Source organism: Chroicocephalus ridibundus, chromosome 1, assembly GCF_963924245.1.
Source record: "Chroicocephalus ridibundus chromosome 1, bChrRid1.1, whole genome shotgun sequence".
NCBI classification, from domain to species: Eukaryota; Metazoa; Chordata; class Aves; order Charadriiformes; family Laridae; genus Chroicocephalus; species Chroicocephalus ridibundus.
This window is the reverse complement of record NC_086284.1, coordinates 167,270,362-167,296,262: the sequence shown is the minus strand read 5'-3', so window position 1 is coordinate 167,296,262 and position 25,901 is coordinate 167,270,362. Positions and strand designations below refer to the sequence as shown.

General features: G+C 44.6%; 2 protein-coding genes across 2 annotated transcripts; both read left to right on the top strand.

Annotated features, from left to right (window-relative positions):
* The first annotated feature begins 6,949 nt into the window (after positions 1-6,949).
* On the top strand, positions 6,950-11,841 carry APOLD1 (apolipoprotein L domain containing 1). The gene is made up of 2 exons (XM_063322613.1): positions 6,950-7,077; positions 9,223-11,841. Exon 2 carries the CDS (start codon positions 9,228-9,230, stop codon positions 9,966-9,968), a length of 741 nt encoding a protein of 246 aa, XP_063178683.1. The 5' UTR covers positions 6,950-7,077; positions 9,223-9,227; the 3' UTR covers positions 9,969-11,841.
* A 4,730-nt stretch (positions 11,842-16,571) lies between these two features.
* On the top strand, positions 16,572-24,413 carry DDX47 (DEAD-box helicase 47). The gene is made up of 12 exons (XM_063322612.1): positions 16,572-16,670; positions 17,372-17,465; positions 18,404-18,592; positions 19,274-19,345; positions 19,883-20,001; positions 20,522-20,593; positions 20,719-20,835; positions 21,001-21,147; positions 21,455-21,592; positions 22,965-23,035; positions 23,580-23,709; positions 23,803-24,413. Exons 1-12 carry the CDS (start codon positions 16,593-16,595, stop codon positions 23,920-23,922), a joined length of 1,347 nt encoding a protein of 448 aa, XP_063178682.1. The 5' UTR covers positions 16,572-16,592; the 3' UTR covers positions 23,923-24,413.
* The last annotated feature ends 1,488 nt before the right edge of the window (positions 24,414-25,901 follow it).

The following is a 25,901-nucleotide window of genomic DNA, read 5'->3' as shown; positions in this document are numbered from 1 at the left end:
CTTTAATCAGGAACGGGGTAGGGATACTGAATGCAAGAGCTCATATGGCAAGGAGACAGGCTACAAAATAATCTGGGAAAAGCTATCTTAACAGCTAAACTAAACATGTAGGCACACATAGCCTGTGAGGAAATAAAGAGGAGATTGTCTTCTATACAAGCCTCTCTTCTGCATAGTACTTGTATGGACCATGATCCTGATGTAAGCACGAGTCAGAAGAGTGGTCCTTGGTAATCTAATTCTTCCCCGGTGCAGCTTAGGGTTTCCCTTTTCCCAGAGTTCCAAACGTCATGGAGCTCAAAGGAAATCCTATTGATAAGATGGGTTTTTTTACAGAATCTTCCTTGAAAATACTTTTTTGGGTATTTCAGAGGAGAATCTCCTCATCTCACCCCAGAAATTTCCAGCTGCCTTGCACTCCACTCCTCTCCTACTAGCATTGCAGAGCATCTTCCAGCAGTGAGAAGCAAAGTGTAAGGTAGAACCTGTTCTGGGTTGCCCTCAGTGACAACAGGGTTTATTTTGTCTCCATCCAACCTGGGGAGATACAAACAGCTTAACCATCCTCTAAAAGTCTTGTCCTAGGCCCAGCCCAGCTAGACCCAAAAGCCATGTCTCTCTTTACTGCTTGTGTTTCAGGTGGGTTAGACAAAATCAAATAATAGCTAAGGAAATACCTTTTTTTTTTAAATTTTTGTTTGTTTGCTTACTTTGTTTGGTTTCGGGGTGGGCTGTGTTTTTTTGTATTACCAGACTGGTAAAAAAGATGTGTTACCTGATCTTTTCAAGGGCTGCATTTTGATCAAACACTACCAGAGAGGTTTACTACCCCTCCAAGCCTTTGTACCTCCCAGAATGATGCCACTTTTAGAAAATATTTTTTAAAACTGCATGTGTTTGCAAACCACTGGGTCACTCAACCATGCCCTGCCCTTATGGCTTCTGCTAATCGTGCAGGGCGTATCTGCAGATGCAGGGAAGGGCATTCTCTCTCAGGTTTCCTTTCCTCCCTCCCATGTCCTGATCATTTATTCGGGAGGGTGCAGGAAGTGGGCAGAATCCACCCGGGCCAAGAGCATCTGCTGATCATCCCTGTAGTCTCATGAAATTGCTTCAGCAGAGCACTCAGGCACAGCACACATCTGAACTAGGAGCCTGGGAGAAATGCCAAGCTCCCGTCCCCATCATGTCCTGTCTCTGCAGCTGGCCAGCTTCCCCTCTTCTGGAAGCGCAGGCTCCCAGGCCTCACGGAAAAGGTGACTTGCTCTTGCCAGATCTCCCATTAACAGATTTGGTACTATGAATGAAAGATGCTCTCAGCTCCTTCATGAGCCTACCACCCCCTCTTCATAAATTTCCCTTCGAAGAGTTTTATATTGCTGAAAGTTATTCTTTCTGATCAGGTCTGGGGAATGTGTAATAAGTAGTGTCTGAGGCCCTCACACTGGGTTATGCCTTAATATTAATGCTAACAAAGGTACAAAAAGACCTATCTGGTGTGGAAGCATTTCCCTTCCTCCCTCCCTCTAAGCACACTGGCAATAGGACAAAAGGTTTCTGATTATTTTTCCCAACCCTGGAGGGTTACCAAGATGAATCACCTTGCAGCTACCATATTTTAAGAATGGAAGACCTGACCTGAAAATAAGAGTCCTGGCTTGACAAAAATAATAATGATTTGGATTGGGTTTTTTTTTTTTCAGGGCGGGTTCAGCCATTTAAAACTGAATCTTAACTCTCCCTGGACCTAGAAGAACCCATTAGGACTGTGATGCAGTGATATTATCCATCACGTGCTTTCTTTACATTCCCAAGTGCAGCTCTGCAAAGCCCTGTGTTCTTCTGTACGTGTCTGGCTTTTACATGTCCTCTGCTAATCCTGAGATTGTGACTGACAACTTGTCACTCATGAGCATGAGGGGGAACCACATGCCACGCACCGTGCAGGGCAGGATCACCAAACCCATGGACTTTTCTTTCCCTGATCCCACACAGCTAGCATAAGGATCTCTCTATGAAAGGAGTACATTAGCTGAAAGCAGGCAAAAGAAAATACTTTATGCCATGAATAACTGGGAACTTCTGGACTTTACCGTCCCAGGAGGCAGCAGAGGCAGCTGGCATCAGCAGGGTCAAAAGGCACCAGATAAATCCGTGGGCAAGAGGGGCCTGTTATTGAAGGGGTCCGTCAGGGATGTACCACTGCCACCTGCACTCTTCCACAATGGCGTCTCCTACTAGCACTGCAGGACACCAAGTGCTGGGTTACAGGGACCGTCTCTGGCCCAGAGCAGTCCCTGTCGGACAGGACATTTGAAATTGGAACATAAACCTAACGAGCCTGGGGGACATCAAACGGGGCTGGAGGGGGATAAAGAATTGCTGTCTGTAATAAATCACATATTACAGAGCAGGTGCCTGAAAGAGGTGGACTGAACCAGCCTTTGGGGATGGCTGTTCCTTCTCCTGGCTCTAGAGGGAGCTTCGGAAAGCGAATAAACTGGAGGCGTGTGAACCTCTGAAGAGAGCTGAAATTAGGTGAGGTGCATCCCTGTCTGAAGTTGAAGGTAACAGTTTTTAACTTCTCCTGGACTTCTGTAGGCCCTTGTGTGTCTGTCATGTTTCTACAGTGCCAGATGGGAGGGTTGAATTTCAGCGTAATGAATTTCATTATTTTGTTTTATTCACAGTGCATGTTTTATATGGAATATTTCCTGCTGAATCTTAATCCTGTTAGCAAAAGCTTAACAATATGTAATTAATAATGATTTAAAACAACCTCCCCCCCCAAAAAAAAAATGTCTTGCAAATGTTTTAAAAAACCTGAGAGGAGACCTGAAAAATTTAGAGGAGTCCAGAATTTGGTCTTCCATCGCAGTCCAAACCTCTCAGCTTTTGGTTTATCTTCTTCAAATGTAGCAGCAGGACTGTGGATAAACTCTCTTATTTTATGATGAAGGAATGCAACAGTGACACGTGACTGTGACCATTCCAGGACAAGTCATATCCCCCTTAATGAAATTTGAGGTTTTCAAGCTGAATATTCCCAACACAAAGTCAGCATCATTGGTAAAACTGCTATGGAATTAACATGAAGACCTGCAATGCAGCCTCAATCTATTCAAATCACTTCATCTACAATACCTAAATTTGATTATACTTTCTCTTATCTAAGTTATTTTTCAATTAAATGCTCGGGTATTGTTATGGATATTAAATATCTCTCTTGACTAGCTGCAAATGATGTACAATAGAACAGCTGGTTAATTTGAAGACAGAAGAGAAGAATTAAGACTAAATAAAAGCACAAATTCTAAAAACATACTCTTTTTCATTCATATATTAAAAAAATAATAGAGTTCATAAAAATAGTAAAAAAAGTTAAGTTTTCTTCACAAAATTTAAGTCAGACAATGTCAATGTACTGAGAACCCATATCATCTTGTGATTTTTTTGGTTTTGTTTTTTTTACATTCTTGGTTTAATATCAGAGCAGCTGTTTTTTTAGCACATTTGAAATTGCATTGGCCAACCACTGCCCAGGTAGCTGGTAGGGAAACGCACGGGGATGTGGAGTGAACACAGTCACTACAGCTTTCTGGCCTTGGTTAGTGACAAGGACAGAGCCAGGATCAGGAAATTTTCATTGTGCAAATACAGGATGATACCAAGTCCCACACACACGAGTAACCACAGCCCAGAGCAGCCTGTCCCATTCTGGAACGCTTTCAAAAAGTTAATTTGGATCTACTGGTGAGGTTACTAAAAGCTGATGCAGCTCTTTTTGATCTAATTTGCTTTATTTGTTTTAGTTTTGGCCTATTCAAGTTCCCACTGAATCTAAATGAATGTCCTGCTGTGAAGAGTTGCAATATGTCATTGATTCGGTTAACCACAGGAAAAAGAAAAGAAAAAAAAGGACAACTTTTAGCTCCACTATCCAGCAGTTAAGGTTGAAAGTACCAAGTGTGACAGAAATCCCCTGTTAAAAAGATTGTATTTGAATGTAAACTTACTCAAGTTTACTCAATTATTTGATCAAAATAATGCTAATAAAGGAAGCGTACGTTTGAAAATCCAGCTTCAAGTGTTAGACAGTCTCATGCTACATTGCAATAGCTCCAAACAGCTTCAGAATAAACACTTCTGCTACATATCCCTTCATCTGGAGAGAACCAGAGCAGAAAGACCAGCCCTTTCTGCCAAAATCCACTGGAAGGAAGCGAACTGAGGCAATAAAACATCCTTCCTTCCCCTTGCTGGTCATCTGCTCCCATAAAATGCCTTCAGGGCAGATTTTGCATGGGTCTGGCTTCTGCCCATTTCAAAAGGATGTGGCTAGACAGGAAAGGGTGGAGCAGAGGGACCATTTTTGGCCAGGGTAGTTGTGAAACACCTGCTGTGCCCGTTCCATACTCAAGCCCAAGCGCTTCACAGGCCAAGAATGAAGAGAGAGCAGAGAGGCTGGGTGAAAACATGCAGCTGGCAGGATGGTGAGGCCTCTGCTAGCTTGCAGGACTGCCCAGAGAAGGTCAGACCTACCCCACAAGTCTTGAGATCCCTGGTAGGTAAGACTCACTCCAAGCAGGCCCCTGGGACCTATTTGGTGACTTAGCAGATGTGCTCACATCTAGGCAGGTGTGCTAATAGCAGTGAAAGCCTTTCAGTTCCTGGGACATGCTCAGAGAAGACGTTCCTCTCCCATCCTGCTCCAATTCCCACCTACTGACCTTTGCTGGAAGCGGTCTTTCTAATTATGGGTGGGAGAGAAGACCAGCAACCTCACCAAAGGGATGCTTTTGTGAGTGTCAGCAGGGACAAAAACAAATCACAACATACTGCCATAGGGCAACTCCCTAAGAAATAATGTTTCTTATTATAATACACATTTCTTTTTAAAAATCAACTTGACATCTGTAGCTCCTCATGGGAAGCCCTTACTTTCTGGGTATACACCTCATCGTTGGGGTGGGTTAGGAGGAAACATTCTCTTCAGATGGTGAAGAAGCCCAGGGATGATCCCTGTGAGAAACCATCCTAGGCTAAGACCAACATCTGTCTTGTTTGAAGTGCAGGTCTTTCAGTGTGTAGGAAACTCTGTGAGGGAGTACTATAAAAAAAAAAAAATGGATTCTCTCTTCCGCACTCTAATCACCTCTTCACCCACGCACTGAGCATCGCAGGGGTTTCTGACAACATTTTGCAGCTGAGTATGTTGAAAGAAGGGCGCTGGGAAAGGAAGAAGAGCAACCAAAACTGTGTCATCTTCTCAGGCGCATTCTAGACTTTGTTTTATCTTTTCTTCATTAATTCATTTTTAGCAAAACTCACTGTCCCAACAAGGATATCTCTGCTTGCACAAGTCCTAATGCAGATGCAGTTGCACAAAAAAGCCTATTCTTTTTTGGGAATGTGGGAAAAAACTCTTGTGTCTATCAACTGCAAACCTTCACCAAGGCAAATGGGCTCAAATTCAAGCACATGTTTGCTAAAACAAAGGGAAGGGCTAAAGCACAGTTTCCTTCAGTGTCAAAACTCACCTTCCTGTTAACGTGCAATACGTACAAAGTGTAACAGACTCAGATTGCTTGTTTAAGCATCTTCAAAACAATGTTTTCTCTTTTCAGGTCTGTGACAGGTTGAAGTAGCTCTTCACTGGTATTTATTTACTTGTTCATGTCCCATCTCACGCAGGTCCACCCCTGCCAAAAACACTTGGCATACTGTTTCACAGTCATTTTAAGATGATCTAAAACTAAGCTGCCATAGAAATTAATAATCCCAGCCTTCTCCTCTCCCTGCCTGCTGCCTCTCAGTCCTTGTCCCTTCCTAAGGTCAGCTTTTGCACGGTTACACATCTCACACATTCAACAGTAAAGCCTCGCCACTCAGTGACAGCTAAGTAGCTTTCAGATTAGCCAGGCCAGGGGGACACTAGGGCATAATCAGAGGTTCCCTGATAACAAAAAGCCCTGAAGAGTAAGAATCCACCATCCAATGCTCCGTCTTCAAGGACAACTGCTCAAAACAGATGCCCCTGGCACTACAGGCCCTGTGTCAATAGGGGCACATGCCACTTTGGTCTAAGGTGGGCTGCCTTAGGGAAAAAATCCTTTTCTCCTGAACCCATGCGAGGAATCTGTCTTTGACTAAGGCTGGCCCTGGCTCAGAGTGAAGGGCAGTGCCAGGAATGTCACTTAGGCTGTTCCTCCCCAACACCTTCGTCATCTCCTCCCTCTGGCCACGTCTGTATTTGGGCACAACTGCCAGGTAACAGCAGGCAGCAAAGGAGGGGATCCCAATGACCTTTCTTTCTGACCATTGATTGCTGGGCAGGCACCTTGGGAAAACAACATGGTTGTTTCTCAACCATCACAGTGCCCATGGTTAAGAAACAGAGCAAAACCATAGGGAGATCACTCCTTTTGCAGGAAGCTGCATGGTTTTATCTCCTCAGAAGGAGAAGGGATGGGAATTCAGAGCAATCGTCTTGCTGTAGAGCTCCTTCCCTTTTATGGAGCAGAGCACCGCTCCAGCTCTCACACAGTGCTCCAGCCAGTCACACACACGATTGTCCCAAAGAGCTGGGATTTTAAAAGTATTCTGGCCTTGAATGAAGTAAGTACACTGGCTGGCTGGTGCTCCACTGGCTCTAGATGTGTGGTGGGGGGAAACTTCAGTCACCAAGCAATTGGCGGCTCCAGCAGAGAGTAAAGTCAGTTGCTATTTCAGGGAAAGGAAAGGCAACTGTTCCCTGGGGGGAATGACTGCACTAGCTCAGCACCAGGAATAGGCTGAGATTTTAAAAAAAAAACTTTTCCCCCTACATTTCAGGAAAAGCGAACACACAATGTTCATTCGCAGGGATCGTTTCCTGAACATGATGTGTGTTCGCTGTCCCGCAGGTCACTTTCCAGTGTGTCACATCCTTCTGCACAAGGGAGAGCAGGAAATGGCAAACTCCCAGTATGAGGCAAAGCATTCCCACCGCAGCAATTGGTCCACAGGAGCTATAAATTGGTCTCCTCCAGAAACAGATCAAAATTTGTCTTTGGGGAGGTCGGCTGGAAACTCAAGGTAAGTTTGAACCAGTATTTTTTGGAGTGTCTCTGAGTACTGTATTAGGAAAGCTTTTGCAGGTTTTGGACTAATGTATACTTTTATTGCTGGGGAGAATTTTCTCTAAGAGCAGGAATTGGTTTCATTTTCCTTTATGCTGGCATAAATAAGTGTATTCAAAAGACATGCCTCACTGTGTGCTTTATGCTATATATTGAATGACTGTTCTACTAACTGCAGTGAGATGGCTGCTGTTATTACCTGAGATTGTTCTCAGTGAGAAAATCTGCAGAACAAATTGTTAAGAGGCTACAGGAATGGATATATTTAATAATCATCATATTGATCTGTTGTTCAGTTGTTGATGATATGCTCATTGTTCATTTCAATGCTGGTATCCGTTCAGCTTCATGTTAGTCCTTGTGTTTTCAGCTTCATCTCTGACTATAGTGTAAAAAATAAGAGGACACTGCCTCCAGTTGAGAAAAGCACAATGTACTAAGTGGGTCAAATGGCCCGATGATACCAAGAGAGACTGAGGTCATTGTTTTGAAGGGCACAGGGGTGGATCCTAAAGGATTCTGTGTGAGATGTATTAGGACAAGTAGAAGGGAAAAAAAATTACAGTAATAATTATTTACTTACACACTTCAGAATGGAAAGACTCTTTATGGCAGGAGTTTTCCTCCTTCCAAAACACAGAGATTCTGCAGAATGAAAGCCCCAAGGATCCTAACTGTATAGTTTGCCCATGTGAGGGACCAGGCACCTCCAGTTCAAACAGTACAGAAGCCTTAGAAGTGAAAAGGTGCCTGCAGCAATGAATAGTTTTGCTTAGTTGGCCCTAGGACAGGGTCTTTCTGCTACAGAGATTTCTTTTGGCTATGAGGCCATTATGGACTGCAAACAGCTTCTTAGCTCTATGGCCAGACCTTGCCAGGTGCAGAGGCAGCACAGGCTTGTGCACAGTGCAGTGTTGTGGAGCACAAAAGCTCTGCTCCCACCAGACAACTGGTGATGCTACATCACTCCTCTCACCTCCCTTGTTCCAGTTGCTGTATATGTAAGCAGGGTTAAGGACGCTGGCTTCCTTTGCAAAGCACTTTGCACCCCTAGAGCAACCTGCAAATGCTTATTGGAACTTTTCTTTCTACCCTTGTGACAAAGAACAGAGAGAGCAAACAGATTGCCTAACACTGAAACCCTGAAGATTCACCCTCTAGAAGGGAAGACACTCTCCTGCCATCTTGCCAAGGGAGGTTGCCATAGACAGCAGTTTTCAAGCCTTTTCTATTCACAGATCCCTGTATTTCCTCTGTTCCCCCGTGCCCAAGGGAGTGAGTACTGAAGCTGGGCTCGCTTTTCTGATGTACCTTTTAAACAAGGTCTATGGGCCTCGCTGCCCCTCTCACTGGGGATCTACCACCACAGGTTGGACTAAGCACCACAGAACAATTTTTCCCATCTTTGTCCAGACCCTGACGCCAGGTTACAATAGGAAAAAAATGCTGCAGGACCTTGAGCTGCTTAGGCTTAAAGAAAGGAAGGATGTTCACAATACCCATCTGAGGCGTCAATGAGCTTCTCACCTCCTAGATGGAAAAGCCAGACCTTGACTCCCCTCAGCAGCTTCCCTCTGTCCTCCTTTAATGGGAAATGACCCCTAAATAGCAACCTGGGACGGGTGGCTTTCACCTCCTCAGAGTCTGGCCTTTCCTGTGAAAGATGCCCTTGAATGTTGCAGATCCTCTGAATCCCATTGTGGGGAAAATACATCAGTTCTGGCAGCATTACTGCTCTGGGCACTGAGTCAATCTCAATGGAATTTCTGTCCCCAGGGTTGAAAGGGACGTTTTGTGTCTTCAGAGAGGTAATAAGAACAGCACCTCTGACCCCAGCCCTTAAGATATTTTAGTCTTCTCAGGGAACAAGAAAAACTTTTAGAAATTCGTCTGTCTGAAAAAGTTCCTCTGTGTACGTGTGTGTATGTGTGTGTACGTGAGTGTGTACGTGTGTGCAGAGAGCAAACCTTTCATGTAGCTGGGTGAAGCAAAAAAAAAAATATTGGCTGGGTGCCACGTCTGAAGCAGTGGTCCAGGCTGAGCATGTCTTGTGTTCTTTTTTAACATAAATCCCAACCCAGCCTTTTCTTTTTCTGGACAGAGGCCATGGAAAGAAACGGTGCTGCCCCTCCGCAAACTCTAGACCCTACACACCACTTCCACATAGAGCTGCTGGATCAGAGACGGAGGCTGCGTGGACAAATTGCTCACCTTCACAAGGCGGCTCGTAAACTCAACAAGCTCCGCAAAAGGTCCCTGATTGCCAATGTCAGCGGGAGCACCCTGACCGCCGCAGGAGCAGTCACGGCCATCGTGGGGCTGTCCCTGAGCCCGGCAACCCTGGGAGCCTCTCTCCTGGCATCAGCTGTGGGTCTGGGTCTGGCCACTGCAGGGGGGGCTGTGAGCATCACCTCTGATCTCTCCTTAGTGCTCTGCAATTCCCGGGAGGTGAGGAAGGTGCAGGAAATTGCAACAACTTGTCGGAAACAGATGAGGGAAATCCTCGGCTGCCTGGAGTTCCTCCGCCGGGGGCAGGGCCCAGGGGACCCCACACTGCGCCAGTCGGAGAAGAGGGCCTCCATCTCGCTGTACAACTCCATCTGCTTCATGGTCTTCTGCGGCTCCCACAGCTTCCTCGTGCCAGAATACACAAAGGAGGTCACAAAAGTGAGCCAGACTGTCCTGAAGGCCAAAATCCAGAAGCTGGCTGCCAACCTTGAGACCTGCACCAAGGCGATGGATGAAGTCTGTGAACTTCTTGAGTCCAGGACAGAAGTTTCCCCACGCACGAGGAGACTCAACGTGAGTGCTAAAACCACTGCTGAGATCCTGAGACCATCCAGCTGAAACAATGTTTGACCCATACTTAAAACCGGGCTTGGAGACATTATACTATTAATTGTCACCATTAGCACTGCTACCTGTTGCTATTGTAATATTGGTAGTGCTAATCCACACAGGTGCACACACCTCTCATGTGCCTTGTCTATATCTGAACACAAACTCCTTCCTGACAGGAAGCTAAAGCTTCCAGACACACACACCGCCAACTGACAGTAGCCACCTGATTCAGGTTGGAGGTTGTGACAGACATGTGGACTGCTGTGTACACAGCAGCAGATTCCAGAGCCTCAAGGCAGGGGTAGGTGGCTGTTCCTCAGACCCATGTTTCCCCAGCCCTCTCCCGAGCTCTGCTTCCCCGAGGCAGCAAAAAGAAGCGGGTGAGAAGGCTGATGGAATCCCTGCAGTCCTGGTCTTATGAATCCTATCAAGACTTATGAATCTATGGGTAGTAAAAGGGCTGGGGTACCCTCAAAAAGCCAGCAGCTGCCAATTTCCAGTAGAGTACAGTCCCATTACCAAGGTACATCTGGAAAGGCTGTTGAAGGAAGCAGGTCCAGATATGTCAGACTGTACAGATGGCTCATCATCCCAGGATGAAATAACAGTGCCAGAAATTGTTATCCCTTTTGAAGAAACTTCTCCAGGCTGAGAACTGTGATGTTTGTATTCTATTTATTTACACAGGATTATTTTAAGCTTTTGATACTGTATTTAAAGATGTATATATATTTTTTTTTTCTTTTAAAAAGGAGGCCTCTGCTCCAAAGGAAAGCAGTTGTTCTTGGAGGCAAAGCAAGTCTGTGGCATGTGGGAGAAAGTTACCCATTCTTTGGATGTGAGGGAGGGCAAGTCCCCGTAGGAAAAGGCAAGTATGGCCTGAATGCTAGTAGTTTTAAAATAGGTGAAACACAGTCAACTGGTGACAGATCTTAGGAACCAAAAGAGGAAGAAGGACAGGTCAGTGACCCTGGGACTGGAGCCTGCCTCAGGGCACTGGTGGAAGAAAGCAGTTATATCTCTTGCAGCAGGGAGGGAAGAGTAGGTTGGTGTTACTGGTCTGAGCTGGAGCCCAGCTGTGATGGGAGCACACCTAAGAGGTGGAAGTGCCGCTGTCTGTGCAGTCAAGCAGCCTGTGAGACCCACAGTGGTTTGCCTAGGAGGGTGGAGGCAGCACTCACAGAGAGCTACACATACTCCTAGCAATGCTTCCCGGGGTAAGCTTAACATTGGCAATATATACATACTGGTACTAATAGTCAAGAGGGGTGCAGAGGAGTAGGATGATTCAGTGGCAGAGCACTTACAAAACAGGAGGAAGGACTGGGACCCTGTTTCAAGTGACTGTTCTGCTAACCATGCCCTTTGTGATTTTTGACCCCTCAGTGCCCCAGTTCTCTGTTTAAAAATAGGGGATAGGAGCACTTCCCTACCTCACAAGGATGTTTCTGGGACAAATATTGCAAAGTACTCAAGCAACTGTGATGATGGGGATCATGTCGGTACCTTGAAGAGGTACAAGGAAGAGACCCCGGAAACTAGCTTGAGACAACTTGAGGAGTTAATGCAAGGATAGTTCCACCTCCACAAGTAGGCCTCAGTGGATAAGGGAAACTTCCCTGCAGATGCATGAATCAAAATGGTCAGAAAACCCACTCTGTAATTCTGTAATGCTGAACAAAATCTTAGGAAGGGCAAAACATCTCACAAAGCTTGAATCCTTGTCCCTTTTGTCTCTTCCTCTCAATGACATCAACATTTGTTTTTACACATAAGAAGAAAAAAAGCTTTGGTCCCTCAGAGTGTGACTCAGATGCCTGTAATGCCCTTGCCTGTTTGCCAGAAACAAACAAGTACACTGTTGGTTCGATTAAATGAATATGAAGCACTTCTGTGTCAGTGTCTCTCTGCACACCTGCATGTGATCACATTCCTGTCCCCTTGGTTCACCCTCCTCGATTTCACGCTCCAGGCACTGGAGCCAGGGAATTGATAGGAGCAGCCGGATGCGTTCAAAAGGGGAGAATGAAAAGCGAAGTCATCAGCTCCACGCCAGACAGCTGGCATTTCTGTATGAGTGCATGCGTTTATGCCTGTGTGAGTGCATACCCTGATGTGCAAATTAGTCCACGTACACTGTAGATGCTGATCTCTGACATGCAAACACTGAGGTGCGTTCGTGTGAGCACGTAAGCATGTTTTTGGAGTGTGAACTGCATACTATGCAAAGGCAGACACGATGCTAAATTTTTCTTAGTATATCCAGCATATCACCAGCTAACTCTACCAGATCAGTTCCGACTTCACCATGCTTCTGAGATGGCTGGTTTTACCATCACAGAGAAAATTATACAACCTATATAGTTTTCCTACCTCCTCCTCGGTTTTCTAGTAATGCAGCTTTGTCCACATGTCCACACATAGGGAACAACCTAGGAAAAACAACAGCTCTGAATGGACTAATCCCACTGGCAGAAGGATCTGCATTTGATAGCCTAGAACTTCACAAGGGCTGATTTGCTCTGCTCAGAACAGTCCTGCACTGCAATCACAGCCAGTTTCAGCAGCTGGGACAAATCAGAAATTTTTGCTTCCATTTTCAGACATACAGGCAAAAAAAAAAACCCCAGCCCTGCTTCTGTTCTGTTTTTCCCTAGATTAACCCTTCACTTGAGGTCAGGATTTGGGTTGTTGCACAGTGCTGCTGTGTGAGTATGATTGAGTGCAAGGTACCACATTCTGCTGGCCAGGTCTCAGCTACTTCCCTCTTCGGGTTTGTTTGCCAGGAACGCAAAGGGAGGCTCAGGCAGAGAGTGAGGCCCACAGGCTGGAAGATCTGTAATCCTACACAAGACAGACAAGCTGTGTGACTTTGCTCCAAAACCCACCCAGTGTTCTTGGACACCTTTTAAGCCAGGTGGTCCTGTGAATCTTCAGTCTGCGCCCTCACACCTCAGCTACACTTGATCTAGCAGCTAGCAGGCAGGGCAGGAGGTGTCAGGTCCTCTCCACCCAGCTCCAGGTATGCCATCCTCTCTCCTCCATGCAGTCAGCACTGTGTCTTATGTGGTACACTGGGGAGACAGCTCTGGGAGCTGTGCTGGCAGCAATTTATCATATTTGTGAGTAAGATTGGTTTCCTACTTCTTCCTGCTCACTGCTGGGTCAGATGAGCACCAGAGCTGGTATCAAGAAAGCACCAGAAGCAAGTGACCTGGGCTGGCACAAGGGTGCACCTACCCTAGTATTAGTATTGGCTTAGTTGCAATATTGTGACTCCCTTAGAGTTACAAGCAACATTTGGGGGCAGTATCTTTGATAAGCAGCTTTTTTGCTAGTAGTTATGTTATTTAGCCTTTGAAGTAGTAGATGTGCTGGTGGAACCTTTCCTTTGGTAGCTAGACAGCGGGGGGAGGAGGGTATGTGTGTGATTTGACATTTAGCCTGGGCTGGCAGTTATGAAGCCTTGTCTCCTGATACCATTTTTACTCCTCTTTTATGGAAACTGCTGCAGGGAGGAATGATTCAATGGTGAAGCAGGAATATAAACATAATTTTAACACAAAGTCACATAGTATGTTTTGAAAGCATAATAAAAGGTGTCTATGACAAAGGAGCCCAAGTACTGTCAGAGTCAGCAGATCCCAATAGCCTACCTCTGGGCATCCCAGTGGGTAGACAAGACCATTTACCATTAACTGTGACCTACTATACACACAGTCCATCTTGTCTTATTATGCATCCCCTATTAAATAGCGGGCATTATACCTGCACTAAAATTCATCTGCTGTGGATGCTCCCACCCTGCCAGCTCTAAGGAAGACCGAGAATGCAACACGCAGTAGGGCTAGGAACATTTTTGGCCAGAAGCCAAGTCTAAAAGCCACGGAGTGAAAATTTCTAAATCCAGTACAATCTGCAGTGTCCTGTGCTGAAAAGTACAAAAAGGCAATCATCATTTAGAAGCCGTGCTTGTTTTATCACACGAGTGCTTCCAACAGCAGTTTAAGACAGGAGGGAACTTTTATTCAAATACATCTACTGACAAATTACCCAAACTGGAATTTCACCAGAATAGAATTGCTCCACCCTGCTCCCCACCAAAACAGCACCTATCATATTATATGGACAATGAGTTCAACAAAGGATCACAAGCAGTGAATTCCCATCACGTCCCTGGCTCCATTTCCTGAGGCATCCCAGTGACCCATACAAGGGTTCACATCTAAGCACTGGCCAGGCTTAACCTTTAGCACTAATGATATATAGCAAGCTCGTGGCTCAGGCTGCTGTAATTTTTGAAACATAACATATGGCCATAAGTAGTACCTACATGAGATGTTTCTTGTTAGGATTTTTTGTTGTTTTTTTTTTTTTAATTTATTTTAAAATCATTGCTCCTGAGCACAGTGGGATGCAGCAGTTTCATTTCCACTGCTGCCCAGTGAATTGTTTCAGGTTTCCTCTCCTTTCTCTGTCATGCAGAGAGTTTGTTCGGATTTCCTCTCACTTTCCTCATTGTTCTGGGAGCAGAGGAAATGGCACGCTCGGAATCCAGTGACAGATGCTCAGGTACGTCAGCATTTCCACTGCGAGCACACCCAGCTGGGCTTCCCAAAGAGCACGAGAGAGGGAGGTCTGCTCAGAAACGCAGTCACGAGTTTCATTTTGCAGTCAGCTCTGCTGTCCTTTCAAAGCCCAAGCTCTTGGGTACATTAGCATCCTTTTCCCTAAAACAAAGGATGTTCACCTAGCTGCAAGGTTGCCCTGCTGCAATCAGCAGTGGGACTACAGGTCAGAGAGGCCATACCCAGACCAGATGGAAACCAACGAGCTCAGAACTACCATCATGACATGGTATTCTGATGCTGCTTTCCCCTGGAAAGACACTAAATCCTTCACCATTTTCACCTCTCACTCTGCACTTGCATGCTCCCTGCCTGAGTCACAACAGCCGCAATCAAGTGAGCTGGAGGAATGTTTGCATCTATTCCCATCCTCTCTTCTCTCATTTCATGCTGTGAGTTCCCACAGTTCAGTTTATTTTATGTATTTCTGGCACTTCAAAGTTGCACATTGGCAATTACCATAAACAGGAAAACAAGGTAGAACAATGACACTTCTTTTCTTTTTTTCTTCTCTTCCCTAGTATTCAAAATGTTTCATGCCAACACTTCTGAAAAAGTTAATTTGCTCTTTATAGGTATTATATATGCAAGTTCATATATATTCTTGTATTCTTGTGCCTGGCTAGCTCATTTTGTCTTGTTCTTTCACAACTGTAGAATTTATGAATACAGAACACCATCACACACTGCCTAAGCAATGCAAATGTTGAGCTGCAGGCCAGAGGCCTAGCCATTTGTGGTTAATGCCAAGCAGGCAGGTTTTAAAGCAGCCAATTCAGTATACTCTTACCCCAATACAGGTGGCTATAGATCCGTAACTCCCCCTTCCCTGGAGGCCTCTCTGGACTTCAGTGAAAATCCACACACAGCTTCTAATTTAGAAAAGCAAAGCCCTTGCCACATAAAACAACACCCCCCTTGCAGAAGCATAAGCCCAATTAAGTTTAAAGAAAACATGCCTTGCACATGTTGAGAAGAAACACCTTCTGCTTAATGACACACTGTGCTGCTTAATAACCTTGCACAGTGTTAAAGGAGAAGCCACTGCCTGAGCACCCACACACCATTCATGGTGTCACACACACACACACACACACTTTCCCTCAGGCACGCCTTCTCCTTCTTCAGGCAAGGCCGTAAGTTTCCCATAGTAGAGTCTCAGGCATTGGATTTTATAAAATAATTAATTTAATTTAAAGGTACGGTAGTAATGACAGGTCAGGCTGGATGCCTCTGAAGAGAGGGCCCCTGAACAAAGAAATCCTGGGCAATTATACCCTTGTGAACCATACACCCAGCCCTCACACGCTCTTCACACGCTGTCCGTGTGTCTTTTAGTCCGATGGTGACTTTTGGTCTGGGGTCTTCTAACATCTTATTGGGTTCTTGTTTCCGTGTCCAGGCAGGCAGGCTCTTTATCTTGCTGATTTGCAGTTTCAGCTGATGGTTGTAGCCTCCTTATCTTGTGGTTTACGCTCCTTGTGCACCTGCCCTCGCTGGCAGAACATGGAGAACTGAAGAGCCCCAGGCTTGGGAAAAACACTACCAAAACATCAGCGTGCTATCAACATCTTTCCCATACTAAAAGACTAAACACAGCACTGTACCGGCTGCTAGGAAAATTACTAAGAAAAATATTGCGGCCTAAAGGCTTCAGCAAATCTAGCCACTCATGCCAAGCAAAGCCAGGCAAAGAGCACAAATAATGCCGTATCATAATCCTAAATAAATTATTCTAATTAAAACTTAATTATTTACGCTAAACAACTGACATCCCGCAACATGCAGAGCCAGGACGCTGCCACACACACAGTGACTCCGCCGACGTCGGCTCCTCCACGTTACCCGCCGGTCAACGGCCGCCGCGCGTGGCCCCGCGAGCCCCGCCCCACCCGCTCCGATTGGCTCGTTCCTCCGAACTACAAATCCCATAACACCCCAAGGGGAGGCGGACTGCAACTCCCACAATGCTCTGCGCTGCTTCAGAAGGGGGCAGTCCAAAATGGCGGCAGGAGAGGAGGAAGGGCAGGCGGCCGAGCCGGAGGCGGCGGTGGAAGAGCCACGGAGTTTCAAGGACCTGGTGAGGCACGGCTTCTTGCCCCGCTGTTCCCTCCCCCGCCCCGCGGAGCACCCTCCTGCCCTCGCCCCGCATGTCAGGCCGGAGGGCAGCTCCTCGCACAGCGCCATGTGCCAGGCCGTGCCCCACGCCGCCTCGTCGTGCTCGCCCCTGGGCTGCGGCTCTCCGCGTCTGCAAGCGGCCCTAGGCCCGGCGGAGCCGCCGGTGCGCGGGGGGGGCAGATACGTGGGCCTCGGCGGGCGCGGCGCTGTGCTCGGGCGGGAGGTCTGGGGGCTTTGGGCCTGTGCCCCGGTGAGGATGGCGTTGCTGCCCCGATCTGTGCTCCTCGGCCGGCTACATGTATTTCCAATTGTCTTACCTTGCCCAGGTGTTTTTCTTTTTCCATGTTCATGGCATACTCCCAGAGGGGAAGAGAGACTGTGTGTGGAAAGCTCCTTGTGTAAACTAGGGAAAAATTACTAGTTTCTTACTGATGACACTCACCTCCAACAGTTTTGAACAAACCCATGAAGTGACTTGACAGAGATGGGGATCTCTGTGAGCAGCCTGACTTTTTATGTAGTTCCGTTGAGGGGCTGATGGGGTTTGTCACTGCTAGAGAGAAGCTTGGCTGTGTTGCAGCATGTATGTAACGTAACTCTATGATTTAATTTAGGTCTCCTTGGTGATGTCTGTTTCCCTTTTCTCTTTTCACTAATGTTCAGGGAGTGACAGATGTCCTTTGTGAAGCTTGTGACCAGTTAGGATGGAAGGTTCCAACAAAGATCCAAGTTGAGGCTATTCCAGTGGCTCTCCAAGGTGAGCAGTATGCTTCTGTGATCCTGAATCGGGATGCCCTAGGAGCTCTATGTGAATTAATTTTGCTGAGGGAGAAGTAAGTGGCAGGGATGACAGTGTTCTCACTTCTTCATCGTTGAAGAGCTCTGTTTAGAAGTAGTGTCTGTTTTCATTCTTGTGTACTTCCTAGGTGGAGTTTGGAATACTAATTTCTTCTGTAACACTGCCTGCAAGTGTAAACTTTCAAATGGGTACAAACAAGTTCTTGAGTGTTCGCTATTGTTCTGTGGTTCTGACACTTCCTGGTAAATAGAATTATTGTCAATCATTTGAGCTGCTAGTCCGCATCAGCCATTTTCTTCTGAAATACTCAGGAATACACAGGAAACTTCTGATAGATTTAGGACTGTGACTCTTCTGGTAGATAGCTGTGTGTCTGAAATTGGAGATGCCTTGATTGATTACAAAGTTTGTATAATCTGCTTTGCTGTGAGCAGGCAATTTTTTGAAATTAGATTTCTGGAGTGAGTAATAACCAAACCACAGTGACTTTCTGTAAACATCCTGGAATTACAGGAAAATAAATTACTGAATCGTCAAACGTTTCTGCTTCTAGAATATTTGGTTGTGGTTTTATTTAAAAAAAAAAAAAGCAAACAACATGAAGCAGGAACAGAACAATGTAGTGACAGGGAATAAACTTTCAGTGTCTACTCTGTCCTAGTACTTAACTGTTGTCAGACTCTTTTACTCCATGATTCTCTTGGGGGGGAAAAAAAAGTAAAATTGCATTCCTGAGAAGTCTTCTCCAGTTTAAAACCTGTTGGCAGCGTGTTCTTCTCAGCTTTAGCAATTTAGGAGGTCAGAATGGATTCTACTGATGAATTCTACCCTGTTGCCTGCTTCTTTCTCTGGTCTAGACTTGTAACAGTTTTTGACCTCCTTGCTGCTCCTTGTAGGCAGAGATATCATTGGACTGGCAGAAACTGGCTCTGGAAAAACAGGAGCCTTTGCTTTGCCAATTCTTCAAGCACTGCTGGAAACACCTCAGCGATTATTTGCTCTTGTCCTCACACCAACAAGGGAGCTGGCCTTCCAAATCTCCGAGCAGTTTGAAGCTCTTGGGTCCTCCATTGGTGTCCACACTAGTAAGTAGCTTTGTGATATTGAAGCAGTTTTCCTGAAGACTGAAGTTTGTTAGCTTTAAATTGCAAAGGGAAAAAGTAGAGAGTATTTGTATGGAGGGTTGAACAAAAGGTGAGAAAACTTGTGTTGCCTGAAGACAGAGATCTGGTACCAGGTTTGGGAAAGAAAGACTGTATGGTCTTTCCTCATGCAGTAGTCTGCAGCTCTTCTGTATTTTATGTCTAAACAGTTAAAGATGGAAATAGAAGAGAATCTTCTCAATAGTAAGTTTGTGTCCAGTGAAATTGAACAGAACTCCACTCTATGTAGTATGATGTAGTTTAATTTTTCCTTCAGACTCTCTATATTGGTTCTTTAGATATTAGCTACAAACATAAAAGCTTTGTGGGTATTTTGAGGATTCCTAGATTTTTGCAGCTGAGTTAAGCTGCAAGGAACAGATTCTGCCTGTAGCTCTTCAGCTGTGAAAATTAAATACCCAGGGCCAGGAAGGACTTAATCGTATGGCTTAAGAGGCCTCAGAAGGTCAGGTGTGCTAAAGTAAAGTGAATTCTTGTAAAGATAAGTAGCCTTTCATTTGCACAAAGTTGTTGTGGGTGGCAGGGAGTAGGAGGAAACACTAAGATGCCAGGGGCTGGCTGGTGCTACACCGAGAGATTCATTATATTTTATTTGTCCTGCAGCGGTTATTGTGGGTGGAATTGACACGATGTCTCAATCTCTGGCCTTAGCCAAGAAACCCCATGTTATAATTGGTAAGTTAATGTACTGGGGATATGGGGTATGAATATTATCAAACTGCAGCAGTCCAAAGAAAGAGTGCCAAAAAGTTTTGTGCATTTGAAGGAGAAGTGAGAGTACATCCTTCATTTGTTTTCGTCCTGAGATCTGAGTACTGGCTTGTTAATATTTCTAAAGTACATGCCAGTAGCCTGGCTGCTACAAGCGCATTCCAAAGCATTCCTGCTAAGACCACCTTTGGCTTAGTTTTTCATTCTGCTCAAGTATTCAAAATGCTGATCTCATCCTTCTTAGTACAGCTCGTCTACAGTCTATTCTGTGGTCTCGTTTAGGGGGAGAGGGGAAAGGAGGGCATTGTTCAGAGAGTCTGACTCCATTAGTCTTATTTCAAAACACTCTGAAGATATCCTATGAAAGAATCCTTCCCACAAAGCAATCTACCTTTACTTCTCTTGGGCAAAAAATCCAGTTTCTGTAACGGATGACTCTTGTCTCTTTGGATCTTTTCCTTTGCTTTCATTCTAAATTTGCTCTCATGATTTTGTTGGTAGCTACCCCTGGCCGTCTAGTTGACCATCTGGAGAACACAAAGGGCTTCAACTTACGAGCTCTGAAATTCCTAGTGATGGATGAGGCTGACCGGATCCTTAACATGGATTTTGAGACAGAGGTAGGAATCTACTAAAAGAAGAGTTTGGAACACCAGATTAGTCCCTTTAAAATTGCTTCATACGGTCACGTAGTAAACACTGAGCTGTTCTGTAGAAATTAATAGCAAATCGTAACTAAGATCTAATAATTGCACAAAAGTCTATGGTGGCAGTAGAATTTAGCAGAGTTCTGCAGAGCACTAGCAAGACAGTAGGAGGCATTTTATCTCTGAAACCTACTGGTTTCTCTGGAGCACCTGACATGGATGCAGTTACTGTAGAATGTGATCACACATGTGTTCCTGCAGGAATATTGCCTTATATTTGCACTGCTGTTGGACTTCTGGTATTCTCACTGCCTAAGCGTTAACAAGCTATCAGCCTACACCTTCCTTGTAGAAGAGGGGAAATGTGGTCCTACTGTGAGTCTGAGTTGCACACATGTATTACTCTTCATTTGGATGATCATTGTATTTGTAGGAGGCTTATGTCTTGATTGCTGTTGTATTCAGCATTTCCATTTCCTTTCTATTTTTACAGGTGGATAAGATATTAAAAGTGATTCCTCGAGACAGAAAGACATTCCTGTTTTCTGCTACCATGACCAAGAAGGTGAGAGCAGAGTTACTCTGCTTTAGTTCTCCTTTCATCAGGTTATATTGTTGACTAGACCGTATGATACAGGTTTCTGACAAGATCTCTGTCCATCTAGTACTAACTTACATTGATCTTCCCAGGTTCAAAAACTCCAACGTGCTGCTCTGAAGAATCCTGTTAAATGTGCTGTTTCTTCCAAATATCAGACAGTTGAGAAACTGCAGCAATACTACATTTTCATCCCCTCCAAATTCAAGGTAATGCCACTTCTGTTTTCTTCCCTTATCTGATTGTGTCTTGTCTTGCTGTTCCCACGTCTGCCCAATATCTTGTCATCTTCTCTGGCTTTTACTTACTCTTCAATGTGGCATATGTGATTATATCTTCTTTTTTCTTTTTTTTCTCTGTCTATTTCTTTACAGGACAGCTACCTGGTTTATATCTTGAATGAACTAGCTGGAAACTCTTTCATGATATTCTGTAGCACGTGTAACAATACGCAGAGGACTGCTCTACTGCTTCGCAACCTGGGGTTCACTGCCATTCCTCTCCATGGGCAGATGAGTCAGGTAAGGGCATACCCCACAGAATGGAGCAGAGAGGAGACCTGTTGCTTGGGAAGTGAGCTGCAGCGTACTGACTCACAACTACCTTGCAGGAGGAGTTTTTCACAAACAGTGGATAGGACTGATCCTAAGAACTTTAACTAATATGAATACTGCCACTGATTCTGTAATAGTTCAGAAAGAAATTAGAGAAGTGAGATTTTTTTGAATAGTTTCTCCCCCAGTTCTTCTGTACCAGTATTTCAACCAGAGCATATTAACCATGATGAGCATTATTCTCTCATTCCCTTTTTGTTCTCCTCTCTTCCAGAATAAACGCTTGGGCGCTCTAAACAAGTTCAAGGCAAAGGCACGTTCTATTCTGCTGGCTACTGATGTTGCAAGCAGAGGTCTGGACATCCCACATGTAGATGTGGTGATAAACTTTGATATTCCTACGCACTCTAAGGTAAGCTAGTCTGTGTGCCAGCTGAGAGCTTCTGGTCACTGGGAGGCATAGTGAAGCTAGACAAAGGAACAAAGACACCTTTTCTCTGTTCTGCTGACTGGAAGTCTAGTTCACACTTCTGTAGATCAAAAGCTGTGGTTCAGCCGCTGCAATTGAGTTGTTATCTCTGTTTGGGTGGCCTCATCTGGATTGTAGAGCTGATCCCATAAGTGAAGAGAGGAAGTGAGGGACATTCTGTGTCTTTGTATTTCTGCTCAGAGTATGTGTTTTGTCATATTACATTAAAGGATTTCTAGACTTTGAAAATGGTTTTAAGGTATTGCTAGTTTCAGGTAGTCATCTCTGTTCCTGTAATCCAGGTCTGAGTTCACATTTTAAACTGTGTTTAAAAAAAAAAAAAAAGTTAAAATTGTCCCATTATGTTCAATGAGGATTTGATCAAGAAAGATGTCTTTAATCTCTTTCACCTTCATACCACAAAAGTACAGCAAACTGAAAAAAGTGAGTTACTAACTCTCTACTTTATAGGAAGTATAGTATTAGGGGTGTGACTTTGTTTCCCAGCCTAGTTTCAGAAAACATACCATTAACATGCATTTCAGGAATTGCTGTTGTTCCTTATAATGATCAAAGAATACTACCCATTGCAAACAGAAAGAAATATGGTGGTTCTTTTGATGACACTGCTTTTGACACTGTAAAAGGATGAAAGTTTAAAAAAAAAAAAAAAAGGTGCAGCAGCTTGAATTACATCGTTACAGTTTTTGTGCCCTTCCCTCCCTCTTGGCTAACCAGGTCATGGAACACATCCTTTCTCATGATGCTTTCTTTCTCTACAGATACTGCATGGAGAAGGGAGTATTGTAATTTCATAATGCAGTATAAAACCTGGAAAACAGCCTAGAACCATATAAACAGAAGCCATTCAGTAGATCAGACGCTTCCAAATTTTTCTCATTCATCCTCCCTTTCGCTGTGCTTGCCAAACTTAAATCTACTTGCCAGAGAGTTTGTCTGGAAGACAGGCTATGGAGAGCGCTAGATTCCAAGACTGAAAATGCAGGCATTGGCAAAGCTTTAAATATTAGCTTTACAAGGAAGTGGTAGTTCATTAGCAAAGTCATGTATCACAGCTTTTATCCTGCAGCCTTCAATAATTGAAGGTGCTTTTCTCCTTTAGAAAGAGAAGCATTCAAATGTTAAAATACATGCCTCCACAAGCCAGTATCTTCTCAAATCCCAGTGCTGCACATAGCTGTATTTTCTCACTATTTTCTTGTTCTTTTCTAAAGAAAAATAATAAGGGTGAATTTCCCATAACTTCTGTGTTTGGTGCACATATCTTATTGCTTATCAAGAAAACTGTTTTCAGGATTACATTCATCGTGTTGGGAGAACAGCTCGAGCTGGGAGATCTGGCAAATCTATCACCTTTGTCACACAGTAAGTGTTAAAAAGTGGCAGCCTTATTCTTCCCAGCTGTGTTTCAGAGCAGAAAACATCTGACCTTATCCTGGGTGAGACGAAAATACTACTTTTCATTTTGAGTTGGTGCTTGGATTTATTTAGTTAAAGGGAAGAGAATTCAAGCTCCAGGGTGGGGAGAGAGAAAGATCTTAGGATAAATTCTAGAAGCAGGCATGTAGTGAGCAGAAGCGTTTATAACTTGATTGTATAATATACATATATTTTTACAATATATGATGCAGGTTAAGTAAATGTGGGAATTTTTTTTATAAGTACTGAAGTATTTGTCTAAAAAAAAAAAGTCTTTGCCAAATACTTCTGAACAGAGATGAGGTGAATAAATCAGTGAGGGCATCCCAGACGATAGCATCATTCGGATGCAATTAAGAGTTGCTTGTGAGACCATCAGCACAAGCTAACCATATCTGTGGGCTGAAGATAAGGGATGATATCTGTGGGTGGTGACAGCTGAAGCACTCTCAGGAGGGCTGATTCAAGCTGGTGTCTTGGCTTTTCTCAGGTATGATGTAGAGTTGTTCCAGCGCATTGAACACCTGATTGGCAAGAAACTGCCAGCATTCCCCATGCAAGAGGAAGAAGTTATGATGCTGACAGAGCGTGTGGCTGAGGCCCAGAGATTTGCTCGAATGGTGGGTGCTGGCTTTTTGTCCCTCTACTCGCTGTTGCAGTCTGAATTTCCTCATCTGCCAGAACTCAGGGTCAATCTCTTGATTGCATTGCAGGAGCTACGGGAGCAGGGAGAGAAGAAGCGATCTCGGAATGATGATGATGATACAGAAGAAGCTATTGGTGTCAGGAATAAGGTGGCAGGTGGGAAAAAGAAGAAAAGGAAAGCCTTCTAGTTCAGTATTCGGACAGACTTTTTTATTTTTCTCTTTATGGCTACTTGAGCTCGACAAAAACAGTCTACCAAGCCATCTGCAGTGGATATTTTTTTTTAACTACTTATGAAATTGGGCAGTCCACCTGGAAAGTGACTTCCTCTCTTCTGCTTCACCAGTTAAAGACCGAGCTTGGCCCATTGTGGTACCATGAGAACGGTCTTCCTTTCAGAGACACGAGACTATCACCTCTGGACCAGAAAGCAGCTGTGGTCTGGCCCTGCTCATTCACAAAGAGGTGCGGTGTGAGCGCAGCTTTCCCAGTGCTGCAGCCTGTCTCACTACCCAAACTGAGTGCATCTGGGGTCAGATAGGTCCATCAGAAGAAAGAGAGGAAAAAGTTAAAAAGAAGCAACTGAATTTCCACAGCACAGCTGTGATGCCCTTGCCTTGGTGACTACGTCCATGTGACATGCAGAACTCCAAATATATTTTGCTTAATTTTAAAGATACCTGGTTTTCCTTGTCTTATCACTGACCTGGTCTCCTCATTTTGAATATTGGTTATGCCAGAAGGTTTTCTTCTTAGGTCAATCTTAGCGATTCAGATGTGACACGAGTGCCTTAGAGGTGTCAGCTGAAGAGTGGCCCAGCACAGAGAGAACCTGTTTCAGCAGGATCAGGTTATTCACTACCTGAAATTCTATCCGGAATCTGTAACGATTGCAAGCTCAAGGAGGTCTGGGGTTTGGTTTGCATTTGGTTTTGTGGCTGGTTCTTGTAGTACTTGCAAACCAACGCAAGAGGGTGGTATTTACATAGGGAAGCAGCTCAACGAGCTGGGTGGTGAAGAAAAACAGGTACCATACAGGCTATTTCTGTGTTTCCCTATTTATTTCCCTGTTTTAGGCAGAGTTCAGTGCTGTGTAAGTAGAGTCTTGCAAGAATGGGGTAAATGTACTTACCTTCATGTCAAACCAGAAGGCTAGTGCTAGTTCCCATTGGCAATAAAAACTTTCACACTGGGCGTTTCTGCTGGTGGGCGGAGGAGGGTTGGAAGCTTCTTCATGATCACTGAACGTGAAAATATAATGTCCATTATAACCACTCATAGACTAGATTTTCTGCAAAGTGAAAAACAATGTTCAAAAGATTATTTTTTAGATCTAAATGGAAGTAGTCAAGATGAGCACAACGCTTACTTCATAGTGTCAACATAAATCCAGTATAGACATGTATGCTTGTCAGAATACTCTTATACTTCCGTTTGGGGCAGCACATTTTGCAAAACTGCAAGAAATACAGCATGATTAAAACTATGGGGAACATGTTTTTTCTTTTTTATTTAAAACAGCTCTGTTGTCTTCTCATCAGGAACAAACGTACTGTCTGGTGTGAGAAGAGTGCCAGTGTTCTTGCTTTGTCCTTGTTTGGTTTTTTTTTTTTTTGTAGCAACTTACTCAAATCCCCTGAATACTTGCATTCAAGTTTGATAGCTCTAAAGCAGTGTAAGATCAGCGGCAGATAAGTAAGGGTATGTTGACTGCGAAGAGTATTCTTACAAAGCAGGAAGAGAGTGTGTGTCTTCCATGGTCCTAGTGGAGAGAGGCTGGGGTGGAAGCCCTGTAACAAGTTAATTCTATGGGGCCTTTTGTAGGGATCCCCACAGGTAAGAGGAAGCAGCCTGAGAATGCACCAGAAATCAAAAAATAAAATGAGTGAGCATATGGGTGCAGACGCAAATGCTTATTCCTCACGGAGCAAGGGAGCTCTCGCAACTGGTTTTCTGTCCTCCTGATGCTTGAACAAAATCTCTTACCCTTCACAAGTGGGACAGGGTTGGTCCCGCTATCAGCAAATGAAGATTAAATCCCTCTGAGGCTCCTGGGTCTCTGGAAAACCACTTAGTGTTATTCCCAGCTATGTAACGGGTGGCATGCAGAGTCAGTTCTGAGCCAATCTTGTGAAGGGCAGTTTTTACTGCTGGAGGAGGTAGGGCA

Bases quoted from the DNA above. Each gene is read 5' to 3' on its own strand.
- APOLD1 (XM_063322613.1), top strand. From the start codon at position 9,228: ATGGAAAGAAACGGTGCTGCCCCTCCGCAAACTCTAGACCCTACACAC.
- DDX47 (XM_063322612.1), top strand. From the start codon at position 16,593: ATGGCGGCAGGAGAGGAGGAAGGGCAGGCGGCCGAGCCGGAGGCGGCG. The intron at 21,593-22,964 runs GTAAGCTAGTCT...AACTGTTTTCAG, and splicing joins ATATTCCTACGCACTCTAAG to GATTACATTCATCGTGTTGG. The intron at 23,710-23,802 runs GTGGGTGCTGGC...ATTGCATTGCAG, and splicing joins CCCAGAGATTTGCTCGAATG to GAGCTACGGGAGCAGGGAGA.